This window comes from Glandiceps talaboti, chromosome 9 (assembly GCF_964340395.1).
Source record: "Glandiceps talaboti chromosome 9, keGlaTala1.1, whole genome shotgun sequence".
Taxonomy (NCBI): Eukaryota; Metazoa; Hemichordata; class Enteropneusta; family Spengelidae; genus Glandiceps; species Glandiceps talaboti.
In genome coordinates this window covers 14,315,864-14,339,834 of record NC_135557.1, presented here as the reverse complement: position 1 = coordinate 14,339,834, position 23,971 = coordinate 14,315,864, and the positions used below count along the sequence as shown (strand labels likewise).

Sequence of the window (23,971 nt, the reverse complement as noted above, 5' to 3'; positions counted from 1 at the left end):
TTGTACTGCCATTGATCCATTCCAGGAGTAATAATTGTGAGTGCCTTGAGCTCTCAGGAGGAAAGGGGCATTATAAATTCATATTATATTATTATTGTATTTGACAATACATATATGTGCCGCCCTTTGGGGTGCATTTTCTAGCTCTTTGTTTTATATGTTTTTTTTTCCAAGCTGAAGAGTCTAATATGTGGTCCATTCTGCATTATATTTTCAAATTTTCTTGGTCTAATAAGTGGTCCATTGATCTTATGGTGTGAAATCTGGGTTACTGGGTGTTGGTCAAAATGGGGCCTCTGGAAAATGGCAGCACTGGTTGTACACCCTTACCAGAGCTGATCACAGGTACTGCCCCCAGGGGCTACACACCCTTACCAGAGCTGGGCACTGGTATTTGTTTATACACATACAATTAACTACAAGTTTGGAAAAAAATGTTTAAATCTTGAAGTTTGTACACACATTAATTGTTGTCATGTATATGGCATCAAAGTGGCAATATTGATGAAAATTGGTTATTTATCTTGGAACTTAAATGAATAAAACAACTCTACTATACCTTTCTATTCAGAAATACAATGTGATAGAACATACATCAAGTTGTTGTTTGCAACTCAATAAATTGCAAAACATTGACATAGACTTGATGTAATATCTTGTTTATCAAACATACCGGTAGACTTGATGTATGTTCTGTTACACTGTATTTCCAAGTAGCACAATATAGGAATAAGGTTGTGTTATAAATTACAAATCCAAAATAAATACCGTTCATCCACGTTCTGATGTCGGCAGTTTTACTTTGGGTATTCATATGAGTGTTTGAACACATGTAGTATTCTCTGTGGTCACACTTTCGTAAATGAAACACATGAAAGTGCAGTTGAAGAAACTGCAAGCACATTAGTGCAAATATCCTCTGAGCACCTTAATGTTAATATGGTTCTGTTATTATTACATTAGTTTATCCGAAAGAGCAATGTATATTAACCACATTCACATGATTTCATATGCATGAATTGCTCTTACTCATTTGCATACAAGTATGCAATCATGTTTTCCCCTCATGTCAGAAAGATCACCATCCAAACCTAATGCATAAATGCCCATATTTGGGCAGTAATATTGATTTAGACAAATGGAAGACATATCATACGTTTCTGGTCAGTAATTGGTTTAATGAAAATATGAATAATTATGAATCCTGAATCAAATTAATGTCTGTCAGTGTAAATTGTTGGTTTAGACAGAGATAGAAATGGAAGTGACTTTGTTATCACTTTTGTGTTGTATAAAAGATGATTCACATGCAGAAGCAATGTTACAAATAAAATGGAAAAAAAATATTACATGCACCTGAACAGCATTTCAGAAACTAACTTTGCAAAAAAAAAAGCGGCAACCTTGCAAATTAATAATAGGATGCGTTCAACCTAATGTTGATTACCTTATAGACGCTGTCGGGGCAGGACACCATTGCGCCATTGGCATGGCCAGTACGACTATCCAGTGTTAGTGTCACTTGAACCGCTTTACAGTTCTTGATCTTTTGAAGAAGTCACAAACAAACAAAGGGAAAGGTAATTGGACAGGACTATGTTTTTTTTATGATGCTCACAGTTTGTTAATTGTTACTATGACAACATAGGACACCACTAGACTGGATTGTTACTATGACAACAGAGGACACCAATAGACGGGATTGTTACTATGACAACAGAGGACACCACTAGATGGGATTGTTACTATGACAACAGAGGACACCACTAGATGGGATTGTTATTATGACAAGAGGACACCACTAGATGGGATTGTGACCATGACGATAACGAAGACAGAGGGTGGGTGTGCAAACAGAACAGAAGGATTCAAAAAATTACAGACAAGTAAATTGGAAACATAAAAAAAATAAACCATTTCACATACAGCAGAACACTGACAAACAAAATATGAATTGGTTACATATTCCAGCTGCAAGAAACTAAAGGCAATTTGGAAAGATGAAGGATATCAAAGGCATGTCACTGCAAACAGCACAAGTCAATAAACAAGAGACGTCGGCACTAAAATGAAATCTCACTAAACTGCAGGGTGGCATTTTTTATAATCATATGTGCAAAAATTTGCATTTTCTGAATTTTGAATGTACACTTCATTTTTATATAAGGTAATGGTGCATTGAACTGTTACACATGATCATACATTTTGAAGTTACAGAATATATTATCCCCTGAAAGATGATCAGATACATGTCGGAGGCCAGGGATTCAAATGTCAGTTTCTTACATTAATTTTATCAGTGGAACCTGATTGCATAAGACCATTCTTAATTATTGTACAGCCGGAGAACTGTTTTTCAACTTTTAAGTTGTTAATCCTACTCTGACATGGGCCTTTAAAGTGTATATCCCCCCCCCCCCCCCCCCAATATCCTAGATAATATGCATATTTGCATATTCAATATCTTGGTTGAGGGATCCTGAGATTTTTGGGAGTGCATCTGGTATTGCAAATACCTTCAATTTGATGCTATGAGTTTTTGACCTATGCTATGAACTTTAACCTATACTGTGAACTTTGACCTATGCTGTGAACTTTAACCTATACTGTGAACTTTGACCTATGCTATGAACTTTGACCTATACTGTGAACTTTGACCTATGCTGTGATCTTTGACCTACCTCAACTGAAGGTGAAGGTTCATCTGTTTCTCTCAATCCTTCCCCACTGCCTGATAAACTGTGCATCAAGTGACCGTTTGGTGATGTAGGGGTGGTAGGTGATTGGGCCGTTGATGACGGTACGCTGGACGATGGTGATTTCAAACCATACAACTGTTTTTCAAATTGTCTGCATCTTCCATCTTTTACAGCTTGGACTAGATTTTCAAACTGGTGTCCGTGCTCACCGCATGCCACTTCTATCACTATAAAAAGTGTCATTTCAAAATGATCTATCATTATGAGTTGTCCATTTGTACCTGTACCAAAAATCAGCCAATCAATCAATCAATCAATAAAGCAACCAACCAACCAACCAACCAATCAATCAATCAATCAATCAATTGAATTGAATTGAATTGAAATTTATTCCACCAGAAGAGAAAAATATATACACAAACTCTGAAAGCAACGGATAAAACATTTCTGGTGAGGGCCATGGAAATAGTTCGTAGGAACTAATCAATCAATCAATCAATCAATCAATGAGTCAATCAATCAATCAATCCATCAATAGGATTTTCTGCAGTGTCAGACCCCTAAACCATAGTTCAATCCATCCATCCATCCATCCATCCTTGTTGTATGTTTATCAATGTTACCTTATAAACAGTGTGCATATGGCATTTTAAAAAAAAAGTTTTGTTTGTTTAACATGTTCGCGTATTTTTGTATTTTTCTCTAGTTTTTCATTTTTAGGAGCAATGTACATATAGGTCTTGCTCCCATTGGTCTTCCATTAAATAAATAAATAAAATAAATAAATAAATAGTTTTATGTTTATCATTGTTATCTTATAAAGAGTGTCATACTTTGAATCTCTTAAATATCAAATAGAGGTCTTGATGTGATTAGTGTGATCAGGAATTTTGATGAATTCCAGGAATAGAATATAACTGATTGTTGTGAGGATATAATAAGCTTGTGAATGTTCCTTTACCAAATTCAATCAATCAATCAATCAATCAATCAATCAATCAATCAATCAATCAATCAATCAATCAATCAGAAGGATTTTCTGCAGTGCCAGACTCCTAAACCATAGCTCTCTTCAATCAATCCATCCATCCATCCGTCTGTCCGTCCATCCGTCCGTCCATGCATCCAGCCATCCATCCATCCATCAATCAATCAAGCAATAAAAATCAATCAATCAATCAATCAATCAATCAATCAATCAATCAATCAACCAACCAACCAACCAACCAACCAACCAACCAACCAACCAACCAACCAACCAACCAACCAACCAACCAACCAATCAATCAATCAATCAATCAATCAATCAATCAATCAATCAATCAATCAAAATGACTTTCTATAGTGCCAGACTCCTAAATCGTGGTTCTGTTCAACATTACTGAAAGGGTCTTCTGTTCCAGTTCCAATACCCAGATTTGATGCGTATCATATTTCCAGTTGTACAAAATTACAACGTTTACGATCCCAGGTTGATTTAATTACTTACCGAAATCAGCTGGGTTATGGTATGGTGGGCAGATTAGACCCATATTTTTGAGATAGGGAACCAGCCCTCTAATAGAACCCTGATATAGACACTGACCATCTCCCAAGACATACAACTAAAAACAGAAAAGAAAGAAAGAGAGAGAGAGAGAGAGAGAGAGAGAGAGAGAGAGAGAGAGAGAGAGAGAGAGAGAGAGAGAGAGACGCAGAGAGAGAGAGAGAGAGACAGAGAGAGAGAGAGACAGAGAGAGAGAGAGAGAGAGAGAGAGAGAGAGAGAGAGGAAATATCTAATTTACTTTATGTTCTTTTTGACATACATTTAGTTTGCTATGTCAGTGGCAAAAATGTTAAGTTCATTTGTGTCATACCACTGCAGTCTGCATTCAAACTCATCCACTGCTTTCATTAAGCTAATAAAGTCACAATTGCAATAAATATAGATTACATCACGTCATATAAAATCATATTAACCACCTAATCACATTATATGCGCCATGTATATATCATATCACATCATATCATGTCATATCATATCACATCATATCATATATATCATATATTATATTATGTCATCATATATCATATCATATCATACATCATATCTTATTATATCGTTTCATATCATATATCATATATCATATTATATCATATCATATATCATACCACATCATATCATATTGTATATCATATATCATCATAACAATTAATACATTATATCATATCATTATTTATTATCATATCACATATATATCATATCATATCATATCACATCACATTACATTATATCATATCATAATTTATCATAATTATATCACATATGATCTCATTTTGTTAATTCATGCTATTCTTACCTTGTCAAAGATTTCAAAGATTTTAGCACTAGGTTGATGGATAGAACATATTATGGTCCGTCCATCTCTGGCTAACGACTTCATTAGTGACACACACTGCAGACAAGATGAACTATCCAATCCACTGTAACGATAGCATTAAAAATAACATTCAACGATACGACAGAACAGAACAGGAAATAAAAACAAGTTAGGTGAGAACAGAAAATAGATAGGATTAAACAAAAAGATATGAAATATAAAGCAATGGAGTAACAGTCAGTGATGTGGTAATTAAGGGTCGGTAGGCAGAAATATTAACCCTTTCATTCCTAGAGACGACATTGGAATAAATAGAAACTTGATTGTAAGAACATTTTCTAAAATTTAAGAATATTACTTCATTGGGAAGTAATATTTCTTGAATTCTGGTCTAAAATAAAGTTGATCTTTTTCCAAAAACTACAGAGAAACAAGAATTTTTGTTCAAAAATTTTGGCGGGAAAGTTTCTAGTCCTGAAAGGGCCGACTACTCCGCCATCTTGCCAGCTAATTTTTATAGGAATTTGTGTTTAAAAAATCTTTGATAGACCAAAGTCCAATGAAATATGAAGATTATTATCACAAGATGATCATGTGATTACCTTGTGAGTTGATCAAAGATTATTATTGGTTGATTATTGAGGGAATCTAGAGCTATTGATATTCAATCACTTTACATAAAGTTAGAGCCAATGAAAAGTCAAGATTATTGTCACATGATGATCATGTGATTACCTTGTGGGTTCATCAAAGAACATGATTGGTGGATTATTGACCAGTTCTAGAGCTATTGAGAGTCGTTTTCTTTGTCCTCCTGATAGGTTTATTGTCCTTGTCTTAGCACTCTCCATTAAACCAAGTAGCGTAAGAATTTCATTTACCTACAGAGAAAGAGGAAAATGGATCGCTCTGTGAGAAAATATGAAACTGAATCTTGGTCTAAAAATACACCACTCATTATTTTTTATTTTTTTTTTTATTTATTGATTTCACCAGGAAAAAAAACATACATAACAAATAAATTAACAAAATATATGAATTAAATTAAGTCAAAGAATATTCAATCAAATTATTAGAATGTGAATATTAATCTGTTATTGATTACAGAAAAAAAACAATTATTCTTGGAAGAACTTGCAGATCACAAGACAGCCACTGTAACCATTTGATCATCAAGACTACATGAATAGTGGTCTGTGAATATTTTAATTCGTTACTGAAATGAGAATACCCAGGTCTGCTAATACTTCACTCATTACTGAAAAATTAGGTCTATGAATACTTGACACTCATTTTGAAATAAGAACATGAGTCTATGAATACTTAACTCATTACTGAAATAAGAATACTGGTCTAAGAATAATTCACCCATTACTGAAATAAGAAACATTGGTGTATGAATGCCTGTCATTACACTTTAGTAAGAATTGACTGTCTCAAGAGATACTTAACTTACCACTAGTTTCTTCTCACAGTCTTTCATCTTCTGTGGTAGTTTCAGGTTTGCAGAGACCATCATGGTTTCCATGACGGATAAGTGAGGCAATAAATGATTATCCTGCATAATGTAACAGGACATTTTACGGAATGTTGACAAATCGCGTTCCTTTCCATTCACTAAAATCTGTCCTTTCATATTTCTTGTTCTATAGATAAATGGGATCACAAAACAAACTCAAACATTTTCAGATTCTACGAATAGGCCTTTCCGGAATTTGCCACGGTGGCGCTCTACTTCCTGTCTGTGTGTACCTTGGGGGTATACATGGTATAGGTTACTTGGTTAATCATAGCACACTGCTGCTTTCCTTGATGTCTGAACAATATGGGAAACATCCCTGATTTACACTTCTACAGAATACAAGGAACAAAGGTCTTAAGAAACAGTACTATGAGGTGATGATACCCCCAATTTGAGCGAGGGCGCTGTATTTTTGCAGTCTGCAATGGCCTATTGGTTTGATATATGCAAATAAAGATTATCAGTAGAGGGTTTTCAAGATACAGGATGATCTCATTCTACGTGTTATAAAATGGTTACGTCAAATCTTCTACTCGTAACTATGGTAACTATGTAACCATGACAACAACTCATTTGTATCCAGTGAATACATTCACTGATAATGTCCAATCCTCTACTCATGACTATGGTAACTATGGTGACAAAAACTTACTTGTATCCATGGCGCAAACACATTCATTAACAGTGACTAAATTTCCAACATATCTGATATTCTATTCTGTGTATCTGTATCTATGGTAACTATGTAACCATGACAACAACTTAATTACTTGTATCCAGCAAAGACATTCATTTACAGTGACTAAATTTCCGACATATCTGATGTTCTATTCTCTGTATCTGTATCTATGGTAACTATGTAACCATGACAACAACTTACTTGTATCCAGCGAGTACATTCATTAATGATGACTTGCCAGCTCCTGATGGTCCCATGATTGCTGTCAGTTCACCAGGTGAATATTTCCCTTCCAGTGAATTCAAAATCACCTTGGTAACTGTAAATAATAAAAAAAAAACAATATCTATATTAAATGTAATTATTATTTTTTAAACTGCAGAAAATAAAATGAAATCATCATAAACGCTACAATTATTATTCGTTACACCACATTGGAGATGGAATCCAAATATCAAACGTTGAAGTGTGGGGGGGGGTGTGGGTGGGGTGGGAGCAGCGGGATTGGGTGGGGTATTTGAAGACTTGATAGTTTCGATGTGATTATGTTATACAGTAAACCATGGAGCAGGTATGGATTGAGAGGAGGTGGGTAGGGGGTTAGGGAGACGAACAGCAGATATGAAATCTATATAGAAATTAATACACATGTAAGTTTAATCTTGTTTTAAAATTAATAAATCAGTGATTATTCTCAAATTTTGATTCATTTAATTTCATCGTTTTATGTTTAGTAAAATTTTGACTTCCTTTGTTCAGATGATTTTATTTTTCTGTGTCATGTTTTGAATCTGTTTCCGTTGAATACTACTAGTGACACAAATACTGCATCTCTGAAAACGATTCTAGATTACATGTAAAAATAGATCCCTACATAGGTTTAGAATTACACATATTTAAAAAAAAAGATGTAAATTATTTATTAAAAGACCCTGTTTATGCAAGGTGAGCCAAGCTAAATAAAACAACGGATAAATTGTAAACTAATACACCAATGCACTACGCCTGTAGGAGGCACTTATAAAATATCATGTTATGGCGCCCTCTTGTGACCATGTTTGACAATTTTATGACGTGTGCATGGTCAGGTTTTTCTTTTGATCTGTAACTCCAAAATTTTCATTTTTTCGAAAATTATTCTATTTTAGATGCTTTGTAACTCAAACAAAATGTGATTTAAAAGGTAAAAAAATTGAAATTACTAATATTTAGAATCATTTGCCATTTTATAGTTTTGCTTGAAAAAAAAGAGGTGAATTATAGATAAGTACACATTATAATTTCATTAATTATAATTTCTGAAATTGAAGCTTGGACCAACTAGTCTTAAACCTGTATTCTATATTAATAAGTAATGTCCCTCTGAAAGAGTGTCCCTCAACAGCTTGATCATCCAAAAACACACCCATAGAGAAATGGTACATCCCAAGTTGTGGGTCAACAAACTTTCACACCATGCTGGTGAATTTCCTGGGTTTGTACATGATACAGCAGTACGGTCGTTAATAATAACTTTGGAAAAAACTCAAATTTTTTAAAATGAAAACCAAGGAAAATACTTGAAAGTATTTTTTTTATAGATATTTCCACACTTTTTAATTTTCTGATGATCTTTGGGCATTTGCATGTTTAGGTAGTGAAGCGGCTGTTTCCAGGGTCAACAAACTTTCACTGATGGAGATGAACAATTGATAGGAATGCAATACTTGAGGACAATTTTTTAAAAAATAGATCAGAAATTTCTTCGCAGAGGGACATATGAAACAAAAAATTGACTCTGAAATAACAAAAAATTCATAAAATTCAAGATTTTTTACATTTTATTTGTTTTGTTCATACATATAGCTGAGGCGATGTTTTTGAAGGTGAACAAACTATGCAGCAAAGAATTATGGGTAATCTATCATTTTTTTAGGCTTCCTTCATAGGGATAAAAATAAAATACGGCCAAGTGATGCAAACAAGGAAAAATTAATGTAACCATGACAACAGTGTTAGGGTCATCTTCATCACCATGGCCATGACATTTATTGAATTTTAATGAGACATAATTCTTGTTTATATAAACTGTGCAGTTGACCTTTTCAACATAGCAGGAATTTATACTGTAAACTTAGAAATTTTTGCAGACGACAAATTTTTGCTTACTTTTGCTGAAAATATGTAATGATTAACAAATATATCATCTCTAATTAACACTAAGTTAAATAACATGCAAAAATTAGTATTTGAGAACCTAAGTTTTATAAATAATTTAACATTTTCTTGCAGAAAAAATATAGAAGTTTATACAATTTAGAAGTTGACTTTGATTTTTTAATGGGAAGCTCTTCTGCATACTAAAATCTTGTTTTAATCAAAATTTTAATTATGTAATAAGAAATTTGAGATGATAAAAACCTTTTTTTTAGTCTATAATTTTCAATTTTTATCTCGCACAACATGATACACACATCGAAAAAATGCTCCTAGCAACTTTTTTGCTTTTTGCTACATATTTGATAGCTTATATTTGAAAATAAGCTGAGTTGATTTTTTTTTGTGGCAGACTGACATTTTTTACATTACACAACGCTACGCGCCTAGTATAGTCAAATTTCTTCAGATTGAAAAACAATTTTTGTAAAATATGATAAGATAACAAAATTGTTTGTTATTTTCAATATTTATCTTTTATACACACACCCGTTGATACATTACAAAAGACTACGGGCTTAGTATAGTCAAATTTCTTCAGATTGAAAAACAATTTTTGTAAAATATGATAAGATAACAAAATTGTCTGTTATTTTCAATATTTATCTTTTATGCACACACCCGTTGATACCGAGAGAGAGTAGAAGAATGCCCATATCACAATTTTTTTCTTTTGCTACATTTTGTATTAACTAAAAATAAACCCTGCTGGTTCAGTCTGCTTCAATATCTATTATACCCTGGGTTATTGATGCACACATATCATTCAGTGTACACAACCACAAGATTTGAGTCTATATAGCCTTCTGACATGGCAATCCATCATTATCAACACCTGCAGACTGAACTCCTCACATATCTCTCCTTACAGTATATCATATCTCTTAATAAAGCGTTACCATGGAAACCATCTCCCAATTCATTTCTAAGCATCATTATTCACAAATCTTGCTTATCTGAAAATTTAGTCTTTCAAAAGCCAGACTTCTATTAAATCGCAGCTTCTCAAGTTAATCAGTGGAACCATACAACATTTTAGCATTGTTCACACCTAATTTATATAATCGTTTTTCGAGGTGGGTGTTGCAAGGTTTTGATAATTTTTATCAAGGAATATGAGAAAAAATAAAACATTTCATCAGTTTGTCCTACTTATGTCTACATTTGTATATAGTAGCCCAGCCAGAAGTTTAAAGTTATTTTTTATATATATATTTTTCTCATTGCTGAGGTGTTTACTTGATTATTTCATTTTCCTCACTTGATATGTTGATTGGTTTTCTTTTCCACCTTGGGCAAAATAAATAATTGATTAAAAATATATACCTAAACTCATGTAAAATATTTAATAAAGAAAATTCTTTTACTTATATACATTAGCCTATTTCCTTGTAGTGTTGTCTGTATATACAATAGTCCAGTACCTATACACGTTACAATCATCTCGATCTTATCTCCACTATATAGTCAAATGGATATCTCTAGCACAGTATTCTGTTCTTAATTCTGACCAGTAGTTTAATGGTGTTGGAGTGATGATATAAACATAAATAACGTTATCGCGTCTTCACATGACGTACTGTCAAACTGGAGGTTGAGATATAAAGTGAACGAAGTAACCAATTACAACCGCCTGTCAGTGTGTGATGGACTACATGTACTCTTCATCCTTTCATCAGCAGGGGATTTAGCTAGATTTTTGGTAAAATTTGTCTGTTTGACTAGATGTACAAGGAGTGAGAGAGAGATTGTAGAAAATGAAAAGAATATACACACATACAGTTACTAGACTAATCATGTATGTATAAATCGTCATACTGTAACTGCCTCATGATGGCTAGACATCCGTACATTCACACTATTGACTTCCTGTCCTGTTATCTCCCTATCTATAGAGCTATCCTCATCAGAATTTGAAACAGTGTAACTAACTAATTCAGATGTGACATTCCACAGTTTTTGAATATCTGAATGTAGTGATAGAGAGAAATGTACGAAAGTTTGTTCCTGTGGTGGGTGTGGGGGTGGGGGGATCTAAGGTATCATTTGGTACATGTAATTGGTATAGATTGAAAAGTTGAAAAGTTGTGTTATAATGACACCATGATAGCTATAGACATGTTACAATACTTCACACAGTCAGCATCCTGTTGCGTGATCCGTTAATCTTATCGAACAATTTCAGTTATGTCCATGTGATGACATGACACTTTTAAAATACATGTAGGTACATTTATATCCTACCAATGTCCCTGAATCAGTCACCTCGTACAAACAAATTTGCCTTATTAGGTATTAACAAAGATTCTAATAAATACTGTTGTCGGCGGATGTTCCAGTAAAATGATACTATTTTGCAACAATGTAAGATTCAACCTCCTGATTTGGTGATTTCAATGATCCATTTAAGTTCAAAATCAGCACTGTATATATATACATAATTAATGTGTATATTCTATTCTAATTTATGTTAATTTTTTCACATTATGCATGGCAGGTTGTGGCTTAATACCAGCAGATCTGTAAGTACTGTTTGTTGACAAGATGGACGAGCAAAAAAGAAAAAGAAAAATAAAGACAGTTAATTAGGATATAGCAGAAATAGTGTAGTAGCATTAGTCTTTCAAGTCTACAGGTAGGGTTTTATAGTTGAGCTTTGGTATTATAACTAAAAATATCACGTTGTACAAATTAATAATAACAAGATGTAACTCAATTCAGTATTTATCACACACGTACATTATCCCTAAGAATAAATTCAAAATATGAAACTTAAAAAAACCAACCATCTCTTGAAACTTTCTATTTTAGAATTGGTATCTACAAATATCATTTTGTAATAACCCTTTTATGATTAAAACTGATTTATTTAAGTTGCCTCATGATATCCTCAGAATAAATTTGAAATAAAAACCCCAAAATATCAAACATTGATGTTACAACTAAACAACTAAAAAAACATGATGTATGAATCATTTTAAGATTCCTTTGATAACTTAGAGTGGTACAAGCAGTTGAGTTTACGTGAAAATACTTACGAAAATCTTTGATAAAACTCATGAAACTATTTCTACTATAATAACATTTATGTCCACGCATGCCTTCTTTGATATTACAATTTGTCTTCTGCCATTGTTAGAACTGTTGACTGCATAGTAGGGGGTTCCTGTACATTTTTTGGTATGTATAATAAATTACGCCATCGGATTATAATGTTTATACTTTTGAGCGGCATTTAGACAGACACTGGGAAGACCTAGCAAGTGACATATAATTTTGAAGACCATGTAAGCATACGCACTGATAAGACTATCGTTAATCCAGATACGTGTATGATGTCTGAGGCCTAAATATGGCCTAAAATCAGAAATGTACCTGTATAAAATATATAATAATAATAATGTAATAATGTTGGTTTCTTATATAGCGCTTTCCCACTCCGTGCTCAAAGCGCTTTACAATTATTACCCCTGGCTCGGATCAGAACAGCAGAACGGCCCTTTAGTCTTCCTCAACTCCCCGGGGAGCAAACAATCCATTGCAGCCATTTAAGCGCATAGGATTAAAGCCTTCACATTGCAACCTACATCCTACCAGGTCCCCAGTTATACAGCCTAGTATGGTTCAGTCAATAGGGAACTTGCAAACCCGCCATGTTGAATGTTGCATCATGGGAAATGTGATAATAAATGCTAATCAAATAGTATTGTAAACAATAATGTTTGTAACCACAAATGATCAATTCATAGTTGCCCTCACCACTGTGGGAGGTTTATTTTATCAGTAGCTCCTGATTAGGTATTACGATAATGACAGATAATCCCACAGTCCTTTGCGTCTGAGCATGCTCAGTTTGGACTGCAAGTTCCCTATTGCTAGTGATGGTTAAATGTACATCAGTAAATAGATTACTATGAGTACCTTTTAATATGCAGAAAAAATATAAACTCAGCTTGAACTGCCCCTTTAGAGTGGAGGTGAGGATTGGCTATTGATTTTAGATTTTTTAATTTGTAAAACAATTTTATCATGGCTTCCTACTTGAAAAATCAACGTGAAACAACATTGACTAAATGTGTGTTTGTAACTCATAACATTGCAAAAAGCTAAAACATGTATACAGAGTTTATTATTGTATTGCACATACAATAACAAACATTTTATACATTTATTTAATCTTTTGCAGTTTATTGAGTTACAAACAAGGAATTGGTATATATTGTTTCATATTGATTTTCCAAGTAAGAAGCCATGATAAAATTGCTTAGAAATTAATAATCCCAAATAAAATACCCAATCCTCATCCATTACGGCCACTTTAATGCACAAAATAAGTTAATTAAATTTAAAACCTGCACTGACATTGGAGAATTGATGTTACAACTGAAAACATCACATACAAATCGTTTTAAATGCTCTTGACAGCATGTGTCATAGCTGATATCCTCAGAATAAATGACAAGCCCATCACACAGCTGTTACAGCAATTAGTAGATGTCTTGATAGCCTGACGATCTCATAAATCCTAGCTAGACATCCTCTCAACACACAGTGTACAGCAATGAATAATTGCACCATTAATCATTTAATAGTAATAGCCATTATAGTAGAAATAGTGTCTGCAGAACTTTAATGTTTGAATGTCAATTACGAACTACCCAACTTCAAGGCATGACTGTCAATACAACACTTTGCTGTCAATTAATAAAAATCGTGTCTGCAGAACTTTAATGTTAGAAGGTCGATTGCTAACTATCCAACTTCAAGGCGTGACTGTCAATACAACACTTGGCTGTCAATTAATAGAAATCATGTCTGCAGAACTTTAAAATTTGAATGTCGATTACGAACTATCCAACTTCAAGGCATGACTGTCAATACAACACTTACCTGTCAATTAATAGAAATAGTATCTGAAGAAGTTCAATGTTTGGCTGTCAATTACAGTCTTAGTTACTATTAGTCATTTTGTACGATCTCTTTCTAACGTAAAGACAAACTCTATTGAAAATCTTGCTTATAATCTCTCCTGCTGGGGAAGGGATGAACAGAAAATGTAAGTGTAGTAATCTATCACACACTGACATGCAGTTGTAATTGGTTACTTCATTAGTTACAATAAACTCATCCTCTGGTTTTACAGTAAGTCGCGAGAGGATGTGATAACGTCATCAACTTTATAGCAATGCTCCGATAGCTTAAATTATCACTGTTGGTGGTAAAAACGGAATTCTCTGCTAGAGAAATCCATTTAACTACATTGAGGAGATGATTGTAATGTGTATAGGACTAGACTAGTTGTCTGCAGAACTGCAAGGCATGACTATCGATACAACATTTGGGGGTCGATTAGAAGAAATAGCGTCTTAACTTAAATGTTTGCTTCAATTACGTTGTCTACAGAACTTCAATGCATGACTGTTAATACAACACGACTTGGCCGTTTCTTTATTAGTAGAAGCTATAGATTCTGTACTTCAATTTTTGGCTGTGTATGAGTACATGTAGAAATGTAATTGTCTATCGAACTTCAAGGCATGACTTTCGATACAATACTTGGCTGTCGAAGTGTTGACTGAACTTCATTGGTGATCAATGCAATAGCAGGAATATTGTCTTTAGAGATTCTGAACACAAACGCTTGGCTGTCAATTAGAAATATTATCTACTGAACTTCAACACTGGATTGTCAATTAGTGGTAACTTTAATACTTCACTGTTGATGAGTAGAACTGTTGTCATCAGAAACAGAACTTCAAGGGTTGCGTAGTCATTGATAAAAATGTTTGGGTGGTGATTAGTAACGTACAAATGCATGTCTGCAAAAATTTTAATGCTTGGCAGAGTGTCAATTAGTAAAAATGTTACCTCCCAAACTACAATGATGAATGGCATTTTTTACTAGCTTTTATAATAACTTTATTACACAACTGCATCATCAGAGAATACAGTAAGGTAAACACAGCAAAAATAATAACAACTACAAAACATTAAATATATATATATCTATAACTATAAGTTTTTCAAAAATTTGGCAAGCGGAAGATGATATCGCATAATACTTAAAAAAGATAAATTTCTGTTGATACTACTAATTGTTACATCACATTCTGTCAACAATTTTTTCCTTTGTAAACTGAAAATTGGACAATCTAAAATAAAATATCTCATCATCAACTAAATTTAAATGATATCTTTTACAAAATCTTAAATCAACAGGAACTTTTGGGGATCTCCTTCTACCTATTTCTATTTCTAAAGTATGGTCACTTAATCTAAATTTTGATAATAATTTCCGTAAACTAAAATCCCTGATAATTTTTAAATTCAAAATTATGTTTAAATAACTTGTAAGTTCTTAATTTATTCCCCCTTACTATCTTTTATTACTATGATTTAACTTCTGTTCCAAGCCTGGATGTATTCATTATTTAGTTTTACTGTTATTGCATTTGAAAATAGTGCAACATTATTTTTATTATAATGAGAAATTACTTTTAATATCTAAATCATTCACAACTAATATAGGAAACAAAATTGCTCCGACTATTGCAGAGACTATGTTGTGACTCATTTACAATAAATTATTATACAGATGACACTAATGTAACTATATATCTATTTAATAATAATAATAATTTATTCCCACGTACAAAAAAAAAATGTGATACAGAACAGAACTAAATATCCTTATGTATATACATAAACATGTTATTCGGGAAAAGGGTGTGGAAGTAGTTGTTACACAACTAATCGAGTCCTCCCCTCACAAAACATATGACACTCATCATTTAATTTTGCCCTGTTTCAATCAAGACTATTTAACGTGGTAGATGATACATGGAAATACACTGAAATTACAAAATAAATTAAACATGTCGATACATGTGGATACCTGTGGATAATTAGTATGCAAGACAGGATAAAACTAAAACTAATTACTTGCGTCATGGCCTTGACAGTCTCTGCACAATATGTCTCTTTAAACCAGCAACATCCATCAATAGAACTCACTGTCTCTCAAATATTAGAGGTAGCTGTTTTAGCCAAACAGAGTTTAAAACTCTGAAATTACAGTTTAACCCCTTCAATACTGAAAACATTCCCGCCAAAATTGTTTGGACAAAATTCTTGTTTTATGTAAGTTTTTGCCATATATCAACTTCATTTTAGACTGGAATAGTAACATTATTGTAATTATGAAAATATTCATATAAATTGGGTCCCCATATCATTTAAAACTCGTCTCTAGTCATGAAAGGGTTAAGAAATAGTTGTTATAGATTTCACAGAATTTACATTTTCTGCACAATGTCGTAGTGTTTATAACGGTGTCAATGTATCTGATATAGAGCTAACAAGTCATCATTGGGGTCTGTCATTTTTAGTATTAAAAGTGTTGATTTGATCTGAAGTTTTTTGTTGTAAATTGTAATAAAACTAAAATAAAGCAAAGAAAGCAGAAGTTTTAACCAGACTTGTACTTGTTTATTCAAACTCAAGTCAGGTAGATTGTAATAAAACTAAAATAAAGCAAAGAAAGCCGAAGTTTTAACCAGACTTGGACTTGTCCGTGTATTCAAACTCAAGTTATGCCATACTCAAGTCCATCTGTGTTGAAAAGTTTATCGTACCATATCACTGTAATTGGACTGATACCGTACTACAAATTCATAATTTGTTAACTGAAGTTTTGTGAGGTGTAAGTTTTGTATGCATTTATTACAGGTTTAGGTAAAGTCTGGTACATCACATCTAATCATGAGTCGTTGTATAGCTTTAGCAGTGTATGGTCCCTAATTGCACTATGATCTTCTTGATCATCTCCACCATATCCCAAAAGGGATTTCTTTAGAATAGCATTCTGTTCTTACCACCAACAGCATCTATAGTTTATAGTATTGAAGCATTGATGTAAATGTGTTGTTGTGTACGTTCTTACATAACTGTAAGTTGAGTTTGTAGTTAATCGAACGAAGTAACCAATTACAAGCACCTGTCATTGTGTGATGGATATCACTACTGATGTGCACTGTTCACCATTTCCCCAGCAATAGATATAGCTAGATTTTGGGTAAAATTTGTCCGTTTGACAATGCATGGAGAGAGAGATTGTAGAAAATGAAAATGCCTGCACGTATGGTAACTAGAATCATACAGCCTAAAGTCAGCTACATGTGGGAGTATTTAAGCTGATAAGACAACGAGACACTTCATATCATAGACAGTCAAGCAATAGCATATACTGCATAGTAGAATAGCTTGACTTAATAGGAAATTGTGATTCCCCTGTGCAATATCTTCTCACTTCCCTTCAGATTGTAGTTAAATTTAAGTGTGCAATACTTCTTTAATGGAGCTGCAACATTGTTTGCAGCATTTTTAGGACGGATTGATCTGTTCCTTCTAATGACACAATAGTTGATGTTGTATATATCCTAAGCAATGATTTATATAAACATGATGAAAAATGGTGTAACAGTTGAATGAGGACATGATATTGTTCTTCATCGTGTACATGTATATGCTGTGACGATCATGTAATGAACACTGCTGCATTACAATATTACAAGTTATCCAATATACTTCAGGATGTACAGTATCAATCATTGGGTTGTCAGTGGCCAAATGGTTTAAAGACTGCTTGCATGGCATGTGGTGGGTTCGCGACTTCGATTCAGACTGTGTACACTAAGTAAGCCATTCAGGTAGGGCTAGTACTGAATGGTTACATGTAGCTCGATCGTTTGTGTCTAATTACCATGACAGTCTGGGTTTGAATCCATCATTGGCTTTGTTTGATTAAAGATTAATAACCATGTCTATAGGTCGCCAGGAGGGTTGATACTCCTGTTTGGCCCTTACCAAAAGACATTTCCCTGAGTACTCAAGACTTCCCTTTCTGTTTCGCTAACGAGGTCCGTGCATAATAAGAGTGATGATGCTTGACCCTAACCGAATAAAGCTAATCTTACCCAAGTATTTTTGTTTCCTCATGTGTTAACACTAGTTACACTGTACAAGAGTAAATCATATTTGAATTTATTTCTGAATCTGATGTTCATTAATAAACTAGTATAAATTTGTATTATTATATTAAACTGTCACAAATGCAAGTTAAACTTTAATTCCTACAAAGGTATGAAATTAAAAGAATTTATCCTGTGCCCACTTCGCAATGCCAAGACTGTGGGGGAAAAAATATATGACAAAAATCTGCAAAACCTCATGATTCAGGGAATAAAAAATTAATAGGTATGTTATACCTTGCATATAAATTTTATGATGTTGATGATTCACCTTGTTCATTTCAGATGACAGCGAGTACTCGGATGGCTGCAGAATCATAAGGAGCACATCTCAATTGAATATTAAATGTATTTAACACAAATCCAGGACGAGGTCAGAGCCTCTGTCGTTCCATTACTATTGAGAATATTTAACACATATTGTGTGTGTAGTAGATTTTGTAGTCTCAATTTCCTGTATTAATGGTCTATTCTCATGTTCTTTTCATATGATGCAAACATTAATACACAATGAAGCGCCATGTACATTTGAAAAGAAGCAAATATCAATACACAGTGAGATTGCGATGCAGTATAACCAGGATATGCTATCTTTAGAAAATGCAAATATTTTTATTGATTAAAAGGTAAAATTAGCTTAGCTGACAATTAGATCATAATTGATTTGCCTTGCAGAATGCATCGCTATGACGACAGCCTTTGATATCAGGTAACTGTGGCAAAGCAAATTCCTTTAGAGTGATGAAAGCAAATTCCTTTAGTGACGACAGGAAACAAGAGCGCAAACGCGAATACTGAAAATTAGAAAATTTCACTTTGTTGATAAGAAAGTGTAGGCAGATATACATGTATGTCAAGGTGAACTTGAGGATATTGTGTGATTGTTTGCACTTCTTTTCTCCATTTAGTATGTGTGGAAACATGAGAAAGCTTTAAGGCAACTCTGATAAATTGAAAATTCTATAAATTTAGCTTGATAAGAGAGTGAAAGCAGCTGCCAATGTTTTATCAAGTGACGTGACCTGAGATATGTTCTTTGATAGTTTGCGCTCGTTATTTGTTTGTTTGTTCGTTGTGTGAAAACAAGTGAAAGCATTCTCCGATGTTGAAACTAAAATGCTGATGATATTGAATATACCTTGATAAGAGAGTGAAACAGCTGTCAAGGTGATCTGGAAGATGTTGTATGATTGTTGGCGTATTGTTCATTGTTTGTTTGTTTGATACGAGTGAAAACAAGAGAAAGTGCTCTTTGACGTTGAAACTCAAATACTAATGAATTTAAAACTGTAAAATTTATATGGATATGAAAGTGAAGGCAGCTGTCAAGGTGAACTAGGGGATAATGTATGATTGTTGGCATGTCTTTGTTTGTTTGTTTGATATGTGCAGATCCACACAAATGAAAACATTAGGAAAGTGTTTTTGATGTTTAAACTAAAATACTGGTCGTGAAAATGTAGAAATTTTACTTTAACCCTTTCATGACTGGAGACGAGTTTTAAATAATTTTGGGATCCAATTTATATGAACATTTTCATAGTTATAATAATATTACTTCATTACAAAATAACATTTCTTTAATTCAAGTCTAAAATGAAGCTGATATATACCAAAAATTTACATAAAAACGAGAATTTTGTTCAAATAATTTTTGGCGGCAAAGTTTTCAGTCAAGGTGACCTAAGGATACAGTATGAATGATTGTTGGCAATTCTATCATTTGTTTGTTTGTTTGTTTGATGTATAATAACAACTGACAGGTTGTCTCTAGATACATTGTAACTGTCAGCAATATTATTGATTTGATTGATCACCTGACCTGCTAAAAGTGATAGTCATATTATGCTACACCTGATCTTGTAGAAATGGAGTGAAAGGAACCAGGGGCTACACAAGGCAATATTCTCGAGGGATAATGATCTGTTTGGTACACAGATCACAGCAGGTTAGTCTGTAATTTTTACAGCATGACAAGTATTGGAACTGATAGTTAGTGGCTTCTTTATACAAGTATATGTTAAAATAATCTGCTGAGTGTGTTCTACTGTGGATTAATGTCTGCAAACAGGAGCCTGTAATTTTTATAGCATAAACATGTATGGCAATATTTTGTGGCTCTTAATACCTTAATCTGCGCTGTCTGCAGTGCTTTCAATTGTGCATTTCAACTGTACATGTACCTCTGTGAACGTCCACTAATGTGAGTTGGACAAGATGAATTTGTCATGTATAGTTCATCATCTACACATCCCTAGCTACAGTATATACACATCCACACCAAATATCAACTCAATATGGCAATTAGTTTCCAAATGAAAGATTTTTGACCAAAAAGACACATTTTTACACCTAGTATGTGTATCACTATAATGGGATCAGTGTCATGAATAATTCTTCATCTACACACCCCTAGCTATATATATACACGTCCACACCAAATGCCAACTCAATATGGCAGTTAGTTTCCAAATGAAAGATTTTTGACCAAAAAGACACATTTTTACACCTAATATGTGTATCACTATAATGGGATCACAGTGTCATGAATAATTCTTCATCTACACATTCCCAAGAACATCCCCACCAAAGTGCTGACCACCCTGACCAGCAGTTTTTGAGTTTTAATTTGCTTCCAAAATATCAACACGTGTGAAGAGTGCAATTGTTTTCATTTGAACAACTTCCCATCTACACACCCTAATTAAAGCAATGTTCCTAACAAATACCAAGTTAAGACACACACACACACACACATTTCTCCATGCCTTTAGTACTACTGAACTTCAGTTCCGTTGTGCTAAAAACACATCAAAAACCCACCCTCTTATAAGCATACAATGATACAAACACACTCTCAGAATTGAACATTTCATCCGACTTCTTATCCCATAAAATCACTCATTTAATCTACATCTCTCTTTGTGACACGCTACGCTATTTATCCAAGTAATAACTCTGGATGTATAATATTTCTCTCCAGGGTGGCTCTTTCATGCAGGTTTCCCCTAAGAATTATTTAATTGGTTCAAAGCAGCACAGTTAGTATTTGATATGGATAGGAGAGTTACGCTGTTTGATAGTGTGTCTTAAATGTCACAACATACAATTAAGCCATTGAGCATATATCATGCTAGGCAATGTATGTACAGTACAAATCTATCTACAATGTATTTTTAATAAAACTACTAAATTTACACATATTGTATATATTGATAGCTATACAATCAGCATTGTATTTATGATAATAGCTATGCAGATCATATTATATAGACATTATCTTCATAATTTACAGTCATATAGCTATAGAATTGTGCGTTGTACATAATAGCTACACAAGTTATATAGCGTAATTTATATATCTCTACAATTTGCATATTGTACATACGTAATAGCTACAAAGTATACAATATCGCCACAATTTGCATACTGCGCGTACATGATAGCTACAAAGTTTATGATAACTACCCAATTTGCATACTTTACATACAAACAATGTACATGATAGCTACAAAGTATACGGTGATTACACAATTTGCATATTTGCATATTGTGTATACATGATAGCGACAAAGTTTACGATATTGCCACAATTTGCATATTGTACATACATTGCTTGTATAGCTACACAAATGAGCATTTTATATCATGATAACAACCTAATTTGTGTATTGTATACGATATCTTCACAATTCACATATTGAACATGTATGTACAGAATAGCTATACAATTTACATACATTGCAAATACAGAAGGGGACTTTACATCTCATTGCAGGTATTGTGAGATATGCAAATATGCCTAGCAACGACGGTTGTCAAACATGATCACGGTCAAGCTTTCGCCTTGGCCATGTGCGATGATATTGAGAACAAGGAGTGTTGCTAAACATTTGACACTTGGATCACGCGGGATCTCGTGAGATCTGCTGCGAGACGAAACATGGCTTATTGATTTACATACATTGCATTGTACATTTACGTGTATTGCAATGACAATGATTACAGGAATTGCAAACTATATACAAATACCTGGACTGGAGCCAACGTTGTAATTTTCCATTAATATAAAACGTTACAACTGACACGTAAAATTAAATAAATTACATCATTGTGTAATTGTGCTGCCAGGTGAAGGCTGCACATTAATCTAATTATATAATGGGTATTGATTGTATTCTACTGCACACAAACTAAGTTGTATGCATTTAAATCAAAAATAGAGAATTTACACACAGTTGAAAAGATTGGGAATAATGTGTGTTATTGTCTCTGTGCACGTGAAGGTTCTAATTTAATTATATAATCGATATAAATTATATTACAGACGAGTACTATCATGTAAACCAAGTTGAACAAGTTCAAACAAAAATACTGGATTAAACCCTACCCATTCTATGTCATAACAACGCATTTTTAACCTATGTCTTTAGTTAAGCAGTACTCATAATATCAAAATATTCATTGCTATTAATCTTCCCAATTTTTCTTATCTTATGTTCAGGTGTAAAAAAAATTTGATTACATTCAATTTCAAAATAGGTGGGGTAGGTAAATTTTTTATTTTATTTTATTATATTTTTTTTTCCATGAGTGAGTGTCTATTTCAGGTTTTCCATTGTTTTCCAAATGGTCTCTTGTGTTGTTTATTTCTTCCTATCAGATGTACAGCCATTACAGATTGGAAGAATATTTTTATATTGTCTTTTTAAGTTGATGTCAGTTTCCGCACCCACTATTTTTTGCACGACTTTCTCGATTTTATGATTATTTTCTTGAATACGTAAAAAAAAGCTTAGGGTCAGTGTTAAAAACTAGGTGGGGTCGGGTATTAACCGGAACCAAACAACTATTTTTATTTGGCCTTATAATCATCTTATTCACAAATATATTTCACCTTTCAACAGGAAAATGTTTGTGACAAAAGGGACTTAATTCATTACAATTCACAGACAAGTCACCTCCAGCTTGTATGGACAAGGCCGTTTAGGTCACAAGTATTCACCATGGCTGAATGAATAAATACAATGTGCAATTACCTAATTGTGTGTGTGTGTGTATGCAGGCAGGTGAGGTACGATATAAATCTAATTATATAATAGCTTTAGATTAGATAATAGCCATTACACAATATCTGTTACAGTTGCTACAAATAGAATAGTCTCATCAATATTGATTACAAATCTTGTACAAAAATATTACTATACTTGTCATTTTATTTGTTATGTGACAAAATTAACAGGTAAATTAGACAATCACATTTTCTCTTATCAAGATTGGAGATGAAATGCAGTTCGTTATTTTAAAGAAAATATGGCCTCACAAACTTAGCATTTACAGAAAAAAAATACAGTTCGTTATTTAAAAAATATATGGTCTCACAATTTTAGCATTTGCAGATAAAATACAGTTCAATATTTTAAAGAAAATATGGTCTCACAAACCTAGCATTTGCAGATAAAATACAGTTCGTTATTTAAAAAAA

At 33.2% G+C, this 23,971-nt stretch overlaps 1 protein-coding gene across 1 annotated transcript in view; it reads right to left on the bottom strand.

The window, feature by feature from the left end:
• LOC144439676 (ATP-binding cassette sub-family G member 4-like) overlaps positions 1–23,971 on the bottom strand; it is an 80,944-nt gene that overhangs the window by 6,618 nt on the left and 50,355 nt on the right. The window contains exons 2-8 of the mRNA XM_078128910.1: positions 7,463–7,580; positions 6,517–6,706; positions 5,796–5,941; positions 5,040–5,163; positions 4,189–4,303; positions 2,682–2,926; positions 1,448–1,546 (exon numbers count right to left, since the gene is read on the bottom strand). Of these exons, the coding sequence (XP_077985036.1) occupies positions 1,448–1,546; positions 2,682–2,926; positions 4,189–4,303; positions 5,040–5,163; positions 5,796–5,941; positions 6,517–6,706; positions 7,463–7,580 (1,037 nt within the window). The remainder of the gene's footprint in view (positions 1–1,447; positions 1,547–2,681; positions 2,927–4,188; positions 4,304–5,039; positions 5,164–5,795; positions 5,942–6,516; positions 6,707–7,462; positions 7,581–23,971) is intronic.